The sequence below is a fragment of the Chiloscyllium punctatum genome, chromosome 17 (assembly GCF_047496795.1).
Source record: "Chiloscyllium punctatum isolate Juve2018m chromosome 17, sChiPun1.3, whole genome shotgun sequence".
NCBI classification, from domain to species: domain Eukaryota; kingdom Metazoa; phylum Chordata; class Chondrichthyes; order Orectolobiformes; family Hemiscylliidae; genus Chiloscyllium; species Chiloscyllium punctatum.
The window spans coordinates 73,612,438-73,634,320 of NC_092755.1; the positions used below are offsets into that span (position 1 = coordinate 73,612,438).

General features: G+C 39.0%; 1 protein-coding gene across 3 annotated transcripts in view; it reads right to left on the bottom strand.

The window, feature by feature from the left end:
* The window catches only part of setd1ba (SET domain containing 1B, histone lysine methyltransferase a), a 137,638-nt gene extending 116,254 nt beyond the window's left edge, over nt 1-21,384 (bottom strand). The window contains exons 1-7 of one of the 3 annotated variants that reach the window (XM_072587452.1): nt 21,342-21,384; nt 20,529-20,641; nt 20,139-20,293; nt 19,751-19,849; nt 19,280-19,550; nt 18,676-18,797; nt 11,974-13,185 (exon numbers count right to left, since the gene is read on the bottom strand). In XM_072587452.1, coding sequence (XP_072443553.1) covers nt 11,974-13,185; nt 18,676-18,797; nt 19,280-19,550; nt 19,751-19,849; nt 20,139-20,293; nt 20,529-20,601 — 1,932 coding nt within the window. In that variant the 5' untranslated portion in view covers nt 20,602-20,641; nt 21,342-21,384. Of the gene's footprint in view, nt 1-11,973; nt 13,186-18,675; nt 18,798-19,279; nt 19,551-19,750; nt 19,850-20,138; nt 20,294-20,528; nt 20,809-21,032; nt 21,233-21,341 lie in introns of those variants that run through there. The other 2 variants (XM_072587451.1, XM_072587453.1) reach the window with 2 other exon arrangements.
* Nucleotides 21,385-21,883: the final 499 nt, after the last annotated feature.

Below are 21,883 nucleotides of genomic sequence, written 5' to 3' on the forward strand. Positions count from 1 at the left end.
ATGATTGAGGCTTGAAAAACATACTAGGACCAAGCCTTATGTTTTCCTTGAGAAAAAGGATAATAGTAATGCAGAGGTCTACTTGTAAAAAAGATTTCTCAAAAAGGATGAATGCAAAGACAGATTTCTTGTTCCCTCAACTGTACTAATGATGTCTTTGACAGCTACACAATATTCTGAATTTCTCTGGTTCTTTAAAACTTTTCTTGATGTATTCATAAGTTATCTTCAGATTTTAAAAATCTAGATTTCATATTCTTAAGAAACACTATTCCCAAAATTAGGAAATTAATTTCACTGAAGAGTAATCATTGACAATTGCTGGTTGCTGCAAATACTACCAGAGTCAATATTACACATATAACTCAGAATCCACAGAGAAATGAATGGAATGTCTACGGATGACACATCTAGATCAAAAGGAAACAAAGGAACTCTTTCCACAACAGAATGAATGAAAATAAAAAATAAAAGGTCATCATCAGGTTAATGAGCAATAAAATTTGACCTTGACCAATTGTGCTATTTTAGAGCTATAAAAGTCAGTTTTTAGGGTTGTTGTTTAAAACATAACCCAACTTTTATCAGATCTTTACTATCTGAACATTTTCTGTATAAGATGAAGGTGAAGATACATGGAGAGTTTGAGAAGAAACGTCAACAACCAACTTAGTGAAAAAAAACTTTATCTTCATTCTTACAGCTGTGCCTGATTTCAGAGCACACCGAAAGAAAGCTAGCATTCTCATGAAATGTTTGCAAAGAACTCAAATGACCTAAGTATGTCACCAAGATTTGCAAAACTAATTCCATACTCAGGCAGTCTCTGTACAGACATTTATGAACATGGACATATCCATTCAAGTTGAAATGACTATATTTATTATAGAAATCCTCATCTAAAGAAAGCCATGCAAAATAACAAAGATAAAGATATGGTAAAGATCAAGTTTAAAAATCATGAGTCAAAATATAGTCTAAGATAAGCAGCCAAAGACATGGCCATAAGGAATAACCTGAAGATAACTTATGAATACATCAAGAAAAGTTTTAAAGAACCAGAGAAATCCAGAATATTGTGTAGCTGTTAAAGACATCATTAGTACAGTCAAGAGAACAAGAAATTAGATTAGATTACTTACAGTGTGGAAACAGGCCTTTCGGCCCAACAAGTCCATACCGCCCCACTGAAGCGCAACCCACCCATACCCCTACATTTGCCCCTTACCTAACACTACGGGCAATTAAGCATGGCCAATTCACCTGACCTGCACATCTTTGGACTGTGGGAGGAAACCGGAGCACCAGGAGGAAACCCACGCAGACACGGGGAGAATGTGCAAACTCCACACAGACAGTCGCCCAAGGCTGGAATCGAACCTGGGACCTTGGCGCTGTGAGGCAGCAGTGCTAACCACTGAGCCACCATGCCGCCCAATCTTCTGCTAAGATAGCTGTCAATATATGCCAAGGGACAAGGTAATTGAGCACATACAAAGGAGGTTGCACAGAGGTTTGAAAAGGAGATATACAATCTTGAAAGTGTCAATCTGAGGCATGAGAACCCAGGGAAAGACAGGGTGAGAGAGTTTGGAACTCAGTGCACAGTATTTTGGACAAGTTGACGCTTCTGAGGGATCAATAAGTGAAGGCCAGCTGAGGACAGCATTAAAAAAAGATAGGTCTCAAAAAAAAAGCCATTAATAAGAATTTTGGCAGCAGAACAGGAGGGAGCAAGGGGAAGGCATATAAGCTACAGAAGCAGACATGTCTGATTATATAATCTACTTACATTGCCAGTAATGTGTTTATTTTAAGGTTACTTCAAGATATAGATAATTGAACTGTGTAACCATCCTTGAAGGCTTTCAATAGAAGTCATCTGCTAAAAACAGATGACAATTCTAACACTATATAAAATTGTATATCATAAATTAATGTGAAGTATTTCTGTTATTCTAAGTTAAACTTTATCCTTGCCCAGTCTTTAATTTCCCCCAGGCACCATATGCTTTTGTTCAGTTGACCTGTCTGGAGATCTTTGTCAAATGCTACTCAACACTGTTATGGCTCCCCTTCTGTTTTGCTCCCCATTCTGTCCAGAAGCCCGGTATCTCAACCCATTCACTTCCCTACAAAGAGCAACCAAAATCAGGGCTTTGTTGTGAAACAAAATTGTTTCTGCATAAAATATGCTGCAAACTGAGCTACCTAATTTGAAATATTTTAAGGTCAGCAATAATTTATGGTTCCAATAGTGTTTTTATTTAAATTCACTCTTGCTTCTTACTACCATTCATACCACATTAGCATGAAATAACCAATACCTGCACCAAAAATGATAAACTGACATTTTGGCAAACTAATTGCAAATTAGCACCAGTGAAAACGGGAACAGAGTTTCCACAAACATTCCTAAACCATGAACCAAAAATCACAAGTTCTGAAGAAGGGCCACTGGACCCAAAATGTGAACTCTGCTTTCTCTCCATAGATGCTGAAAGATCTGCTGAATTTTTCTAGCAATTGCTGCTTTTGTTTCTGATTGACAGCATCTACAATTCTTTCATTTCTTTCAGAACAGAAATTACTAGTAGCCGGCATAAATTTTTGTGCAACGATTCAGTCTAACCATTATGTTCACCTCAACATCCAATGTTAATGGCACAAACATTTGACAGCACAGGACATGGAATACAGAGAGAACTAGCCATTTGGATACAGAACTAGTTTGAAGGTAGGAGACAGAGAGTTGTGGTGAAGGGTTGTTTTTCCATATGGAGGCTGGTAACCTGTGGTGTGCCACAAGAATCAGTGCTGAGTCCACTGTCTTTCATCATTTATAAAAAAGTGATTTGGATGTGAACAGACGAGGTATGGTTAGTATGTTTGTTGATGACACTAGAATTAGGGGTGTAGTGGACAGCGAAGGAAGTTACCTCAGATTGCAACGGGATTTTGATCAGATGGGTCGGTGAGCAGAGTAGTAGCAGATGGAGTTTAATTTAGATAAATGTGCTGTGCTGCAGTTTGGAAAAGCAAATCAGGGTAAGACTTCTTCACTTAATGGTAAGGTCCTGTGGAATGTTGCTGAACAAAGAGACCCCGGAGTGCAGGTTCATAGTTCCTTGAAAGTAGAGTCATGGGCAGATAGGATACTGAAGGCAGCATTTGGTATGCTTGCCTTTGTTGGTCACTGCATTGAGTATAGGAGCTGGGAGGTCATGTTCCAGCTGCACAGGCCATTGGTTAGACCACTTTTGGAATACAGCATCCCATACTAGTCTCCCTCCTATCGGAAAGATGTTGTGAAAATGAAAGTGTTCAGAAAAAGTTTACAAGGATGATGCTCGGGTTGGAGGGTTTGAGCTATAGGGAGAGGCTGAATAGGCTGGGGCTGTTTTCCCAAGAACACTGTAGGTTAAGGGGTGACCTTACAGAAGCTTATAAAATCATGTGTGGTTTAGTGAGTTTAGAGAAGATGTGTAGCTTAGGTTGAGGTTCTGGATGTAAGTCTGCTCGTTGAGCTGGAAGGTTCTTTTTCAGACGTTTTGTCACCATACTAGGTAACAGAGAGCTTCCGATGAAGCACAGGTATTATGGCCCACTTTCTATTTATGTCTCTAAGTTTCTTTGGGTTGGTGATGCCATTTCCTTTTCTGAGAGAGTGATAGATGGGATCCAAATTGATGTGTTTGTTGATAGTGTCCCAGTTGGAATGTCATGCTTCTAGAAATTCTTGTACGTGTCTCTGTTTGGTTTGTCCAAGATGGATGTGTTGTCCCAGCCAAAATTCTGTCCTTCCTCATCTGTATGTAAGGATACTAGTGAGAGTGGGTCATGGCTTTTGTGGCTAGTTGATGTTCATGCATCCTGGTGGCTAGTTTCCTGCTCATTTGTCCAATGTAGTGTTTGTTACAGTTTCTGCAAGGTATTTGGTAAATGACATTCGTTTTGCTTGTTGTCTGTAGAGGGACTTTTAAGTTCATTAGCTGCTGTTTTAGTGTGTTTGTGGGCTACCATCATGCCAAGAGGTCTGAGTAGTCTGGCAGTCACTTCTGAGAATGGACCAAAGGTCTGTTTCTCTGCTGTACATCTCTATGACTCTTTGTCTCTGATGTCAGGAGAGTGACTAGGGTTTCTGGGTGTTTTGTCCGCTTGTTTGGGTTTGTTGCTGAGAAGTTGATGGACAGTGTTCATTGAGTACCCATTCTTTTTGAATGTGGGGTACAGATGGGCAGAGACCTTGGGTAATCACCCTAAGTATAGCAGAGTCCAAACCTGGAAAGCATAGGTTTAAAGTGAGAGGGGAAAGATTTAAAAGATATCCAAGGGGCAACTTTTTCACATAGCTGGTGGTGCATGTATAGAATGAGCTGCCAGTAGAAGTGATGGAGACTAGTACAATTACCACATTTAAAAGGCAGCTGGATGGGTACATGAATAGGGAGCGTTTAGGGGGATATGGGCCAAATGCTGGCAGATGTCACTAGATTAATTTAGGCTCTCTGGTCGACATGGACAAGTTGGACCGAAGGGTCTGTTTCCATGCTCTTCCAACTCTATTACTCTATGACACAGGGAAGGGCATGACCCCTAAAACTGCCCCACTAGAATTAGCCAACTGAACAGCCAAAAACATTGGCATTTAACAAAACAACATATAAAATTTCCCAGGTATATTCACTGAAAGCAAAAAGACTCAAATTCAACTGCTTCAGGAGCATCCACCCAATCATCAGCACACTAATGCAAAGAATCATAAATAGCAACATTAAGCCAATTGCACTAACTTTAGTATAGCATTTGTGCTCAGTTCTCTATAATAAAGCTTCAGCCTGGAAAATTCTGACATAAAAGTCCTATTACGAAGCAAAGATTGACCCCAAGTGCAGCCATTGACTGCCTTTAACAAGAAAAGTTGTAACAACATTCCCAACCTTCAAAAGAGTTATAATCACTATTCCCATACCACAGGCATTCTAGAGATCACCAGTGATTGAATCAATTACAGTGACTAAAGACTGGGTAATGGAACTTAGTGATGACAACGTCATTAAAGACTGGGGAGGTGGTCATTGTCTTGCACTTGGACATATCAGCCTTAGTTTTTTTGTTTTCTCAGCGCACAAATTTATACTCAGTTAAGTTTCTGGAGAGAACTGGATCATTTAATGTAGATTAGAATCCGTGAAATACTGATAACTTACTCCATTATTTTAAACATCTTTCAGATGAAAGGTTAAACAGAGGCCCAAGCTATCCGCTGAAGTGGGAAGAATAATTTTGTAGGTCTGCTCAAAGAACATGGGGACATTCTTTCCAGACCTGACAAAAACATATCTTCAACATCATCACCAAAACTGACAGTCTGGTCACTTTTGAGGTGAGATCAACTGCCATTTATTAACTCCCCCTATCCTTTTCAGTATTTGGACAGCTAAAATCGTGAGACTCAAAATGTTTACCTGAATGGGTACAGTTGACACCATCCAAAACAGAACAAGACACTTTATATGTCTGTCACTGAAGGCAATATTTATCCCTCAACCACAGGCACACTATCATTGCAGGATGTTCAATCTACAACTATAATAAAACAGCTTCCCAAACTTCTTCCAACAGCACTACTGCTGCAGTTCTATGTGAAGGCCGATGATTCAACTTGCCAAAAAGAGATCAAACTGTAGTGGAGGAAATTATTAAACATCATCTGGTGTCATGTTGAACTATTAGAATATCTGCTATTAGCAGTAATACACTATAGCAAATACATTGTAATAGTCAGAAAACAAATCTTAACAAGGCATCCTGAAAGCAATAGAATATAAACCATTGCATCAGATTTACACTTAAGCCGCATCATATATACTGTACTTATACTTCAGACATGGTATTCAAAACATGTGCTGGCAAACATCCAAAAGAAACCCGCAGCTGCAGCCAATTATATTTCAACAATCTGAACACAACACTTCACAGCTTGCGAAAACGCATGCAGTTAAGAAAAAGAAAGGTTAATGCTTAAATAATATGCTAAAAAGTATAGATTGTTACTTATGAAGCTGCATCAATAGACACTGAAATAAGCAATTCTTACAACAATTCAATGTTGTGTGTACAAAGCACTTTATACATACGCAAGACTGGCATGGGTGTCCAATTAATCAATGTTTAATTTCCCTTACAAGCTCATGGGAAAGCAATTTGCGTTCACTTACACTTCAGCAGGTGGTCCAGTAGCACCTTCCAACTATTGAGGTGAACTGGTATCCTATCATTGCATAACACACCGCAATCATTTTAAAAATTAAAACTCATAGTTTGCTTCTCAGAACTCATTATGAATTTCAAACTGTAGAAAAGGTGTATGGGACTGCTCTGCCTGTACCATAAAAGATACATCCAAGTTATTCTGGATAACCTTCAGATGGAACCTAGTTTAGGAACAGTGCTTTGAAAAAAAATATACTCATCACTTTTGAGGAAAAAAACTGTGCTCTTGACTTTGAGAAATGTAGGCTGTATTTTATTCCTCAATGGTTTAATGAAGAAACCTGCTACAAGTTTGGGTGCATGGATAGATACAAAAACTATGACTAATTTCAGCATTTGCTTTTCTCTCTGCTGCATTCAATTTTTTTATATTTTTAATTTAATAAGCAGCACAGGTTTTATGTTTAAGGAAAGCTAGCTTGCAGTTGAATGATTATATTTACACAAACATGAAGACAGTAAGCTGAGAAGCTTGTTGAAGCATTCAATGTGAAAGACCATACAAGTCACTTCACATTTATCACGACTAAGACGAAAAAATACATTAGGTCCTGCACACACTCCTGTTGAGGCTGACTGGGAGCCCGGTTACACTAAGCATAGCACAGTTAGGTACCACCAGGGCAGGCAGAAAATACAGGCTTAAATCCAAAATAGCTCTTCACTCCACTGAATTAAGATTTGACAAGATGGTTTACTTGAAGGAAACTGCCTTCACACAAGAACATGGGTCGGAGGGTGGGGGAGAAAGGGAGGAGAGAAAATAAAGGCAAGAAATATATTAAGAAAATCAAATAGGATAAAGAAAAAAGCTCAAATCCTGAGTGTCCTGGAAAGATATGATAATGAATAAATATAGAGTGACAGATCACTTTATCGAATGTTTTATTTTCATGAAATGAATTGGAGTACACTTTCAAAAAGACAAGTAGAGAAAATTACTCATGAAGAAATGGACAGACTGAGGGCACTAAAAGAGATCAAAGGACTGATCTGATGGATTTCAAACTATCTCAAGAGAATGGACATATAAAACTGATCGCATCTTGATGAATATTTTAAAGGATTCACAAAATATACCAAGGAAGTACAGCAAGTAAAAATCTGGCACCAGTTTGTTAAAAAAAAATGAAAACTTAAGAGGTCTATACATGTGTGAGGTGAAAGTGAGGACTGCAGATGCTGGAGATCAGAGTCAAGATTAGAGTGGTGCTGGAAAAGCACAGCAGGTCAGACAGCATCCGAGTAGCAGGAAAATCGACGTTCATCAGGAATCTCTATACATGTGTGAGCCTAGCAATCACATATGGGAAAATAACAGAATATTTGGAAAGGATGAAAGGTGAATTATAAAATAATAAAAAGCAACAGTCAACATGGATTCAAGTTTTTGGATTTTCTTGATTACAGAACTGTGTTAGCTCAGGAGATTTGATGTTTCTTCCCTTTAGTTTAGCCTTGGACATCTTATTACACAGAATATTATTTGACAATATAGAAAGGCATGAAATAAAACTTAATATTTTGAAGTTGATAAGAGAGTGGCTGCATGAAAGGATGCAAACAATAGTTAAGGGAGTAGCATCTTCATAGAAAGGGAGAACAAGCAAAGTACCACAGATATCAGTTCAAGAGACATTGCATGTTTCATTGCATTAGTCATGGAAATGGGGAAAGTAACAAAGTTCTCCATATCTGACAAAAGTGCCAACTTGAAATGAACATGCAACAACAGCAGAGAGCATAAAAACATGAGAAACAGGAGCAGACTATCATTCTGCCTCTCATTCTGCACCACCCGGATCACAACTAATCTTCTGCCTCATCTCCACTTTCTTGCCTATTCCCCACAAGTCTAGACTCCTGAGAAATGAAATCTATAAATCTGTCTTGAAGATACTCCATTATGGAACATCCATAACATTCTGGGGTAAACAAAGACTCACAATCCTCTTACTGAAGGGTTCATCTCAGTCACAAAGAATCAACCTTTTTTCCTGAGTGTATTCCACTCATGTTTCATATTTATTTGCTAAACTTTCAAGAATATAGGATCAACTGGTCAGGATCTCATCACAGGCAAACACTCTTGTTCAAGAATTCAATCAAGTTGATCTTCACTGCATCATCTCAAAATGCCTTTCTTACATATATCGCTCTTTAGATACGGAGACCATAACTATAAACAGTACTCCAGATGCAATCTCAAAATGCTGCACAATTGTATTCTAATTCTTTTCCAGTGAAGTCCAACATGCCACTTGCTGTCCTAATTGCTTACTGTATCTGCATGCTACCTTCAGTGCTTCTTGTAGAAGGAATCCAACTGTCTACAAACATCAACATTTAAAAAGAGTTCTACCTTGTAAGAAAAATTCCACTTTTCTATTTTCATTGCAAAAGTGAATAATCTCACAAATGCCCAAATTATGCTTCATCAGCCACTATGTTGCACACTCACTTAACCAGTCTATATTTCTTTACAGCCTTTGCATGTCCTCTTTACAGCTGACATCCCCAACTAGCTTTATATTGTCAGCAAACTTCGATATGCTTTTCACTGCTTCTTCATCTAAATCATTAACACAGTTTGTAAATAACAGAGGTCCCAGCACAGATCCTTGGAACATTCACTGGTTAGAATTAGATTACAAGAATTAGATTACTTACAGCATGGAAACAGGCCCTTCGACCCAACAAGTCCATACCGACCTGCCGAAGCACAACCCACCCAAACCCATTCCCCTACATTAACACTTTCACCTAACACTGCAGGCAGTTTAGCATGGCCGATTCACCTAACCTGCATATTTTTGGACTGTGGGAGGAAACCGGAGCACCCAGAGGAAACCCATGCAGACACGGGGAGAATGTGCAAGCTCCACACAGTCAGTCGCCTGAGAGGGGAAATGAACCCAGGTCTCTGGCGCTGTGAGGCAACAGTGCTAACCACTGTGCCACCGTGCTGCCCACGACCTGGCACAACCTAGAACCTGGCAATGTGAAAATCCTGCAATTTGTCCAAACTCTCTGCTTCCTGTCTATTAGATAATCCTCTCTCCATGTTAAAATAAACTGCCAGCTCCATAATGGATTTTAACCTATGGTGCGGCATTTATGGAATGCTCCATGTAAATCTACCAGCTCCCCTTCACCTAACCCATTACATCCTCAATTACCTCCAGAACATTTGTCAAACATAATTCATTTTGTAAAACTACGTTGACTTAGAAGATAATGGTATGTTCAGTCAAAGTGCATTGCTAAGGCTTCCTTCATAATAGATTCCAGCATTTTCTTAGAGACTGATGTCAGGCCATCTGGATTGTAGTTTTCTTCCTTTTTCCGAACAAGAGTTACATTTACTAACTTCCAATCCACAAAGACTATTTCAGCATCTTGAGAATTTTGGACAATCATAATCAGTGCATTCACGATCACTGCAGCTCCCTATTTTTAGAACCATTAGATGTAGGTCGAGAGAAATCTGGAGTCGGTGGGAGATTTTGCCAGAAAGGTGAGAGATGCAACTTAATATTAAAAAAATAAATACAAAGTTGGGAATGGAAACAAACAGTGGGAAAAATTAATTAAATGGTACACCTGCATGGTTCTGGGATTTTAGAAAACTCACCGAAACTATCAGCACAATGTGCATAGCTGGTGACATAAATAGGATCTTAGGATGTCCAACTTGAACAATTAAGCACCAGTCTCAGGATACGACAGCTAGTTATGAAAAGCATTGATCTACTTCATCTGAAGAAACGTACACAGCTTGGAGCTCACAGAAGGGTAGATATTTTCTAACCAACCTGTTCAGAAATATTGCCACATACCTCTGGAGCAAGTTAGAGGCAGGTGGGCTCATTGGTACTTTGGTGAATAACTGGGATGCTGAAGAAAAACTGGAGTCCATTCTAAGAACCAAGACATGCTTCTGAGATAGCCCCAGGAAAAAACTGAATGAATGTTAGAGATTTCACAAGATAGTTCTTGAAGGGAAATAGAAAGCAAAATGGAATTCATAACACTAACTTAAAAAGCTCTTTGCTCACTCAATATTGCTCGTGAGGGAAGACAAAGAATTCTTTTTAAGCAGAATGTCACAATATGAATTACAATGCCTAAGGATATGACAGCAATTGATTCAACAGTAATTTTCTAAAAGGAATTAGAGATACCAGGAACAGAAAAAAATAACCTCAGGGGAAGTAGGACCAAGTGGATCGCACTTTGAGTTGACACAAGCATAATAAATATTTAAGTACTTGTAAGGCAAAGGTAGATAGAATCTCGATTACGGAAGCAATGAAAGACTATTGGGGATACATAGAAATATACAGTTGAGGTTAAAATCAGATCAGCTATGTTCTTACTGAAGCGTGGAGCAGGTTTGAAGGGCAGAGTGATTACAATTGTTCCTTGGTCACATATTCCTATGTTCCAAATGATCCCCAGTGTCATATGAGGAGTCTATGATCATTTTAAACATTAAATCCAATGAAGTAAGCCAAATACTGGTTAATTACAAATCTGAATAGAATGGTTGTGTTTTTAACCGGTTTCCATGCTATAATTTTATTCCTTTGTGTATCCATAAAGTGGTCATAGTTTACACACTTTTCAAAAAACAAACCCATTGTATTGGTAGAAATGTTGGCATCATGTGCCCATTGTATTTTTCTTGCCTCTTAAGCCTTAGATTAACAGCCTTAATTTAATGAAATTTCAAAGATACACTGCCGCACCACTTTTCAATGAGTGAAGCATATCAGTATCTGCTGAACAATTCTGACCTACATTGTTTAATCAGAAATTTGAAGAGTTAGGACAATTTATATTAACAGCATGTAAGGAAATCAGAAAATGTATTGATTCATTACATCTAACTTTTGACTATTCCAGTGCACTCCTGGCTGACCTGCTACATTTTACTCTCAGTAAAACTTGAAGTCATCCAAAGTCTTCACTCAATGCCTTAACTTGCATCAATTCACATTCACCTACCATTCTCAAGTTCAGTGACCTACAATAGCTCCCAGTAAAACAATGTTTTATGATTTAAAAAATTCTCATCTTGTTTTCAAATCCTTCCATAGGATCATCCCTCCTTATGTCGACAATTTGTTTCAGCCCCAAACCAGCTGAGATAGATCTGCTCAACAATCCTCACTTCTAATGGTTCTACCATTGTGGCCACATCACCAGTTGCCTACATATTAAGGCCTGAAATCTCATTCTATATCTCTCCACTTCACCTTCCTCCATTGAGGCATCTCTTAAAACCTGCTTTTTTGACCAAGCTTTGGTCATCAAACCCAATATCGCCTTATGTGACTCAATGTTATACTGTGTTTTATAATGTTTTGAAGCACCTGGAATCATCTTATATTTATCTAGTTTTTTTTGTTGGCTCTGACCAGTCTTACCAGAAACCCCCTAAGAAAACCAAAAAAAAACAAAATGAAATTGTTCATGTGACTATTAAAATGTATCCTGATTAGCACATGAATCAATGCTGGTGGATAATTAGATTCAAATTTTAGCCACTGACTCCACCCCCCCAGAAAAGACAGGTAATTCTTTGCAGACGAAGAACCTCAGGAATCTGGTGAGAGATCATTTTCTTTCCATTCAGTCAAAGTGTTTCTAAATTATAGTGCAATCTTTATGTATTAAAATGATTTTACTTACTTCTTCCAGTGCATCAGGTGGTGGTGTCGGTTCAGCAGGTTCTTTGTTTGCCTCACAGCTCTCTGCTTTAGATGCAGGAGTCCTACCATCTGAAGATGTGGAAAATCTGCTCATCTGACTAGACTGATCAACAGGTGTCATGCTAGCCTCTGATGCTGACCTTGAGCTTTGATTTTGTTGAACAGTTTCAGACGTAGGATCCTCGTCATCTGAATCCGGTAGAGGAGTTGGACTAACATCTTCTAGGCCCGTGCTAGAAGGACGTGATGATGGAGTAAGACCTCGCTGAAGCAAGTGAGTATTTGACCCAGGAAGTGGTAATGGAGAAAGCTGAGAGGAAGAAGAGGATATGGGACTGTGCTCCAACTTAATGTCAACATCAGACTCTTGGTCAAAGAAAGGAAGTTTTGTCCTCTGCTCCTTCAGAAGCATTTCAATACGAGAATCTAAACTGTTGGGTTGTGTTGAGCTACTCGGTGTTTCAGACATTAGAGTTTCAGGAGTCTCAGCCCTTTCAGGAGATTTGCTAAACGAAACAGCTGTTTTATCATTTAGGACGTTACTCTCCAAAGAAACTGGATCTTCTGCCTTCTCCTTTACAGGAACAACATCCAAAGTGGCATTATTATGCCCAAAGGTTTCAGATGGTGGCACAGGTCTTCTGTAATCATGGTCTCTGGATGTCTGACCATGTTGTTGCTCCAAAGGACGGGAATAGAGTGGTTGGGCAGAATGCACATTCTGGTACGGAGAAAAGGCTGACTGATAGATTATCCCAGACTGGCTTGCTGCAGTGTTATGTGAATATGACCCACCCTCTGAGCGAGTTGACTTGTAAGTGTTAATTGGTAGTTCTGTACCTCTGTACGATCCTGTGTTATGCGAGTAATGGTGGCCCACTCTCCTGAAGGAATCCTGAAAATTAGAATCAGGTCTTCTGGATTTGTACCCAGATTCTTGTGTATAAGAATAAGCTGGTGTACTCTGTCGACTGGAATAGCTGGAATCTTGCGAATAAGGGGTTCCCAACCGTGGTGTATGTGGTGTACCTTGGGAGGATTGTGGCGTATATTGACTGTATGAATTTGGTGTATCCTGACGACAACTGGAATAAGCAGTGTCATGGGAAAATGGGGTACTACTATTTGGAGTTACAGATGGTCCCATGGATGGGTAATTTTCACCAGATCGAGATTTCTGTGGATCATTAACCTGTGGCAATAGGTGGGGTGGGCGGAGGGGGTGAGAAGGAGAGAAAAAGAACAGAAGTTTTATCCAAATGAAATTCTACATAATTAAAGATAGCTCTAATTTTCTGCACCATCTAGAACAGTTTTCAAACACTGAATTCTTAACATTGCCTAATGGCAGAACAGAAATAAAGTTTCTTAAATCAACTAATCTGTCAACAAAGAGAAGAGGAACTTAACATTGTAAATATAAAAAGTATAAATTGTAATTAGGAACGCAGCTCAGTTGTGAAGTTAGCAGAATCAGTTAATCATGACAGTGAAGGGTGCCTCCCAAGCCTTGGCTACAGCCAGTCCACAGCTGGCCCTTAGGTGTACAGCTACTTCTGCTGGTATGTCTTCTGATGTTCTGTTGATAGGAATGGAGTCTCCTGTTGTTTTGTGCGCTTGAGATAAAGAGGGGTAAAACAGAGCAGATAGCACCAAAAACATATCATTACACTTTCGGCATCATACTCATGTGCAGCACCATTATGAATAGCATGAAATATTTAGTGTTTCATTAATTTACTTTCATAATTTCTGCTACACTTATAGCCCACTGTTTCATGCACAAAGCCAAGGCTACCTCATTTATAATTTTGCTGCAATACAATGCATTGGGCATGGAAACAAACTGAAAGACACTGATCACCCTGCTCAGCAATCTCGGCTTAGAAACATATTAGAGGTAGGAATAGGCCATTCTGACCCTCCAGCCTGCTCCAGTCAACATCATACCTGCACTGATTGTGGCCACAACTCCACATTCCAACCTATCCCCTATAACTGACTGACTCCAATGGACTGATTCACAACATTCACTGTCCTTTCTCCAAATTAGCCTAGCTCAGAAGCAGAAAAGTGCAAACTTATTTTTAACCACAGCATTTTGTCTAAAAGTATATTTTCAGACTATATGAATGTGTATACTATATTGTTTGCTAACATTGCAATATGTAAACAATCTAGTCCAGTAGAATTAATTATTTGATTTTAATTCATAAGTGTGGTGTAAAAAGCAGAAAGCAAACTTGAATTTTTTTCTATTTTATAATAATTTCAGGTTTTAACATAACCCAAATCAAAGGAAAACTACAGTTTAAAAATACCTTCAGTTAAATTAACTGTCTACAAAAGTTCAGTAGCATGTCTTTTGAAACTGAAACATGAGTGTTGTTATTCAATTCTAAAAGGGAATTAAATTGTTACTGTATAATGTGAATTAGCTTTATTTAACATGAAAATAGCTAAACAAAGTATTTTACAACATAGCTAGAGTACCATTTAATACAAAACCCCAGAAACAAACACGATATTTAATAATTGACATTAAAAGATCCAAATTTGTGTATGCAAGACCAATGTTAAAAGACTCCTATTACAATTAAGAGTTAAGCCAGAAATCAAATATTCTCAATATGTTCCTGGACAAGTTATTCACTTAGTAAAAAGAACTAAATTTTATTTATAAATTCCTAGCTGAAGTTTTTAAAATCAGTCATTTCCCCTCTGCCTCCATCTCATTACTTTCCTTGATTTATTTCCTGGACTACAGTATCTAATACAATATTCACTGTCTCATCCAAAAGATGTTTCTTCAAGTTGTGAGCAAATACAGTGTAGAGTACTGACTAAGCTATTTAATCTTAGGAGCTACTACAGCTTGTCTGCATCCTAACCCCCAGCACATAGACAAAGAGCTGAACTTTACTGTGAGCTTCAATACCAATGAGTCGATCAATCAATTTAAATAAATAATAATACTACTACATCTATAAAGCTAGCAAACCAAAAAATATTCGTAATTTTATTATATTGCAACTCATTATTTGATATTCATTATCAATCCAAATTCTTAATATCATAATTGCTCCTACGTTTAATAAAGCTTTGACAGCACTTTCCAAACCCTCAACCATGGAGGGAGAAAGGTAGCAGAAGTCTCCACCACCCGCAAATTCCCCTTCAAGTCACACATTCATAGTAAAAGTTCAGCTCTTCATCTATGCAATTGCACTCTATTCACATTTTCCTTAAAGGCTATTTAAATAAATCATTGATTAATAGATGGTGCTTCCGCATATTCATACATGCAGATATCTATCTATTTAACTTGAGAGTTTACAAACAAAAATCTCAATATAAAATGAGAATATTAACAATATACACGTCCTGTCACTAGCTGCATAACATGCCTCTAAGACCTCCCTCAGTTAGTAAATGATCCCAACTCTATAATTCTGAAGAGGCAGCACAGAGGTCTTAAAAATAGATGTCTGATTTTACCCAAAGTAAAGCAGAGCAAATAATTTGGAAGCAATCATATCATTCACACTTCAATATATTGGTCAAAGTGACGCTGACAAAGCACTTTTGTCAGCTGTTTTCTTGGAATTAGTGAAGTTATAATCCGGTTTGTATTGTAGAAAAGGGAGCAAAATAAAATATTTAATTAATGTTTCAGATTGAGAGATAATAGAAATTACTCTACACTAGTTAAACACTACATAATTAAATTAAATTTTGGTCACATTTTACTCATTTCGGTGTTAAAAAGTTACAATGAACACAAACACAGACAGAGGAAAAGTTTTGCCATTACAGTACTTATAAATTATAAAATCAAACATTTTGACTGCACAAGGAAAATACATCCATATGCTGACATTTTGAACTTATGCATGTGTTTACATATTTAACATCTTTTTATAAAACAAGAGTGTCACAAATATTGAACTCAAAACATGTATTGGGCATGAAGAAATTAAGTGTTTGCCTCAATAGGCTTTAAAAGTTACTTTCAACAGTAAACTACTCAAATTACAAACATATTCATATGTTCTGTTTTAAATGGTTCATAAAATGAGAACTAAAGCTCATGGATTCAAATAAATACATAAAAAGAGATAACAAAATGTATAATGAAATGACATGAGAAATGCACATAAAATACACTGAATTTTTATTGATTTTATTCTATGAACCTTGTTGTACATATGTTAGCGTTATTTCCTTCCCTAAAAGGAAACATTTGAACTGAAGTAAAGTTCCGTGGTTCCCAGCAGCTCACCGGTACCTAGTCCACCTGGTAATTATCCGTACATGAGCCAAACACTGTAATCACTAACAGTTAATTCAATCATAGTGATTATAACCAAACCTAACCAAATATTTTTGTCACCCAACATCCAAATTTGTACTTTTAGACGTTGTGGGTCTTTCAAAAGTAAATCAGGAGTAGTTAATTTTCTGCCTAGACCAGGTGTACAAAGTCAATTGTGACATCAAGAGCCAATCTATCCAAGTTCAGTAAAAAAAAATCAATCAATATTAGGGTTCAGGCCCATGAGCTTTTTTGGTCTGTTCATGTCAATGTCATCAACAGATATTTATTTAAACCCATAATGCTTAAAAAAACTGAATATCCTGCAACTAGATTAGAATGCAGCGTGACCGAAACTTTGAATGAATGGATAACTTCACAAACTTTTCAAACTATACAAGTAGAAATTGATCTATTATTTTAAGCACTAAATATCTTTTCAAATTTATGAAGCAATTTTTGACACTGGGATCATAAGGCACTTTTTGTCAGGGGAATAATAAACAGTGCAAGTTGAAGTCACCGTAACAGTTTATTCATACGTACCACATTAAATTGTCTAGGCTTTGTTCACAGTTGTAACTGGTAATGAAATGGTACAAAAATGTTTGGTACAAGACTTTATGACTATTCTTTAACTACATTACATTTTTGCAACAATAAACTTGAGATAATCCAATAGGTAGAATTGTTACAAGAATCTAGTGGAGAAAAATGCATTCGTATAAAAAGAAAAGCCTACATTTCCGAGAGCTTTGTTAAAGAAGTCAGTTTCTGAGATTTGGTGTGCCTCTCCTGGCCATTCTGGAGAGTATCATTTCAAGATTTTATATAAGGATTGTAGAAACACAAAACCACAGATTTTTTAAAAATTCTTAACAGATTGGGTAACATCCATTCAATACTTCTTAGCTCATCAAGCAAGCAGCTCTCCAATTTAATTAAAGTGTAATCTAAATGTTAGTGGCAGACTGGTGACCAGACACATCACCAGATTAACTTAGAGCAAGAGAGAAAAGGTGGCAGTGAGAATTCCCCCACAGCAAGTTTCCATTAACTGGTCACATCAAAAGAAAATGTAATTTGCAACTGCACTCATGGTTACTGGTGGTCCATGGTCAGCTCTTTCACACACATCCAAGCCTTATGTAGTGGCGACTAGGACATACCAGAAGAACTAAAGAACAAGGAAAAATATTAACTTGTTTGGGTGAGAGAGCTTTCTTAAGTGATAAATTTTGAAAGTACCAGTAAACTGGGAAATACTCCAAATGACTAATTAGTTCTTAAAATTTTCAATCCTTAACCTGTAAAGATCATTTAAGGGCTCCAAGTTATATAAATCTGACAGTTAAACTGCAACTTAAACTGCTGAATATTACAGAGGCCATTTATTTACACCAAGAGGAAAACACTTTCTTTTTCACCAATAAAATCATATTCCTTACTGGTCAAAAAGGACTTTAAAAGAAATTTTAAAATTATTTTTTTCCCCTTGTTGCCTTAGTCACTATGGCCTTCTGGCCTCTTCATGTTTCTTTGTCAGACAGAAGGACAGTGAATCTCTGATGTCCAGGAGAGAAGACAACTTTATGGCATGGTGGAGACTGGCTCTGATGTGCTCAACAAATACCAGGCCATTTAAACAGGTTAAACAGTGTAAAAGCTTGTTTCAATGCCGCCCTTTTAATTAAGAAACTAACAAAAGTCTTCATGGAAATTCAAATCAATTTAATAAGCATAGAGTAGGGATACAAATTCCCAGGCACAAGAGTTCACAAAAAAGATATTTACCAAAAGATGGACGATTTCTAACATCTTTTTTAAAAAGCCAATTGTTACAGTAATATGTAACAAACATCTTAAATACAAAAAGTTACAGGAGGTTGTTGCTTAAAATATTTTTTTGCAAACATTATACTGAAACCAAGAACAAAAATAAGAAAGTTCCCACCTCAAGAAAGATGAGTGAAATAATTTGCATAGCAGATATCACCTGCTTCAGATCAAACTTCCCAATCTGAAATGTTTCTCACAAAATTTATGATACAAACGGCAATTCGTCTCCCTGCAACATCAATCTCGCTCGCTGTTAGCTAACCTGCTGTCACTTATTAAAGAGCTCGACAGACGCGCAACTTTTTCTAAGCAGCCTTTTAACAACACCAGCGAACCTGGCGTGTGCAGAGATTCATTCATACCAATCCCACATGACTTGCAGCGGAGCTAGCTGGCCTTCTAATAACGAACCATTCATCGATAAACAAATGCAAGGGCAAAAAAAACTTAAAGAAATATATTTCTTCATTGCATCACTCGCCAGTCAAGTGTCACAATATCTTTAAAACGTAATGAAATTGTCCATACCTGTACAAATTCACTATTGATTATAGGAGAGGCATCCAAATAAGCATCGGAACCAACCGGAAGAGTCTGGGGAGTAAAGTAACCACTGACCAGTAGCTCATAGTATCTCATCCGATGTTCACCTACAGAATGGCAAGAGTATGATAACTACAGACTAACAGTCTGAAACAGTTTTAAAATGACACAGGCCTTTGTAAATATATCCCACCGATTGGACACAAGCAGCACTCCCTCCCGCCATAACATGGAGTCAACATAGTGATCAGAACTACACGTGACTGTGGGATTTATAAACACCGGCGTCAACTTCATAAACTTAATCTGAAAGGTGGCCCCGCGATTCCCAAGGCCCATTAAGACCCAGTACCAGGACTCTCAAAATATACCGGTTGGGAGGATTTTACAAACGACAGCAATCCCTCTGTCTCCTAGCAACATTAAACAAGCTACATTTGTGTGCACACGTGATTCAGATTCGGCATTAAAATGAGTCAATATTACATATTTGCATTAATCTCTGATGGCGAAACCAGCATGACTTTAAATCCGAGAGGCATGCACAGTCGGAGAGATCCCAATTGATTAAAAAGTAACTTTATTGCACCTTTGGTATCGAGTTGCACATGGATGATGTTTCCCATAACGGAAGTGTTGTGAAGGTGCTGCACTGTATCCTTGGCTCCCTTCACTGTGGCGAACACCACCTTCGCGATTCCTAGGTGTTTCTTGTTCTTAGGGTTGTAAAGAATTTCCACTTCTTCCACCTCGCCATACTTCTTGCACATGTCCAAGAGAAACCCCTCTCGTATGTTGTCGTTCAGCTTGGCAAATGTTACCTGCTTTGGAGGTACAGGTCCCACGTAATGCTCATCGATCTGTTGGCACCAGGAGCACATTCAAACAAACTTAACTTGCGATTGCTAAACAAAAAACGGTTGTCTTGCACATTTCAATGTTTATTTACTTGCGTTTTAAGAGTTACACATAGTAAAGTGCTAGAGTAACACACTACTGAAAGGAAATTCTACTAAGGAGGTGAAATGGAGAAGGCATTTCACTTCCCCAAGTCATTTACCTTAAATTTTGGAACAGGTAAATCCAGCTCTTTGCTTTTGGTCCACATGCGTCCAAGTCGAGGGTCTCTGACTGTATCAACCGGTGGAACACCGGAATTCTGTAATAAGAACGAATGACACATGATTTATTTTTTTAAAGGTTTAGGGAACATGCAGCAAACAGGGGAACATGTTAGCGAGTAACCGGACTGTCAGCTTAAGACCTCCTGACAGGGCTGCTCCTCGGATGCTGCCTGAACTGCTGTGCTCTTCCAGCACCACTAATCCAAAAAAAAGGAGGAACCACAGTGTAACTTTATTAGCTTACAACACTGTAACAATGGCAGCATCCTGTGACAAACACGACAGACGTGGAATTAATGGCTGCACTTCCACAATATCACTCACTGGGAGACTTAAATGTTGGCCATCGTAGCGGTAGAGTTTGTGCTGTCCCTTCTTCAACGCTGGGTCAATAATCAACTTATAACTTCGCCAATGGTGACTTTTTCTCTCTGCTGAACTCCCTCCTGCGTGGCTGTGCTCCATCCCATTGATCAAACCTGCAAATGTTGGGGAGAGAGGGGAGGGGGGAGGAGGAACACAAAATGATTTTAAGCTAGGCTGACAAATGCCTCAGTTCTCAACATTTAAAAAAAAAACACATTCCTCTCTCTTTTCCCTTCCACGAATACACTGCACATGAAATGGGGGAATCTAAGCTCTCTGGACCATTAGAGAAAAAGAGGGGGGGGGGGGGGGGAGTGAAAGAGAGAGAGAGAGAAAAAAAACACTCACTTGAACTCTGTTTCTTGCCATGATCTTCGTGGTGCCTCGGCTTCTCGCCGGGTCTCAGCTCCTTGAAAGACATTGTCGTCGATTTCTGTCGGTTTCGGAGCGAACGGCGTGATCTGGGAAAACAATTACATTTCGCTGATTAGGTTACATTGTACGGCTCCTGCCTCCTTTTTTTTTCGCGAGCCAACACATATTGTGTGCTTCTGCTCAGTGTATGTACGTATCCCACAATCCACCCGCCCAGTCTGGGGGCCACCAGCTAGTCTTCCATTCCCTCCGCACATTCAACGTTTCCGTGCGTCTGCCTCCCCGCCCCCTTCCACCACCACCCCCCGCCCACCCTCCCCCCTCTGCTGGAGTAGGCCCCGAATCCCCGGCCTCGCCCCGATCCCTGACGCTGCCCGGGGCACCTGCACCCGGGGAGCAAGGGGGAGGGAGGGGGTGGGTGGGCAGGGACTCATTTATTGATATATATATTGTTTTTCTGTTTCTCTCTCCGCCGACCTGGGCCTCGACTTGACGGACGGTAATTTTTTGAATCAGGGCTGGGAATCCATGTTAGGTTTACGCAGCCGTCGAACTGGGTCTCCGAACAAGATGGGTCGAGGTGGTTCAAGTTTGAGGACTCCCATTGAGCATTAACTTCCACTTCGCCATTGCTCCTCCTCCTCCTCCTACCACGGGGCCCCCTGCCGCCTCTGCTTGTTGATGTTGTTGTTGCTTTTTGGGGTTTTATTTTGCACCGACCCTCCCTCCTCCCCCCCCCACAAAAATCACCCCCCGGCCGGAGCGGTAATGCCTTGGAAATTTCACCCGGTATCTCGCACAATCCTTAACTTCCGAGTGGTTTTGAATGGTTGGCCGATTTCGCTTGTTTAAAAGGTGGCTGGTAACAGGAGCCAATCAGAGCGGGGCTTGCTTGAGCCTTGTGGGGTTTTTTTTTGGAAGCTGAAGTTGAAAGCTCCTTGAGCAAGAGGAGAGGCTCAAACTGGGCTCTGTGTGTGTTTCTGAGTGAATCTTGAGAAAGAGAGAGAGAGAGAGAGAGTGTGTGTTCTCCCGCTCAGCAACAACAAGGGCAAGGACTGGCGTTCTCCTTTATCATAAATGGAAAGATCTCTTCACAGTTTCAAAGCACAGTGGGTTTTCTCCTTTTTAATTAAAAATGGATCTAATTTAGGTTCTATAATCTCTGGCTACATTTGAAGAGCTGATGATGATGAATTTGGATGCAAGATTTCGAACTGCTAAAGCCTGAAGACTTTTCTTTGGAATGCATCTTGGGGTTGAAACTAGGTCATGGCACACCAGCGTTGTCTGCAGTTACATTGACATGAAATCTTTGTAAAGAGAATGGA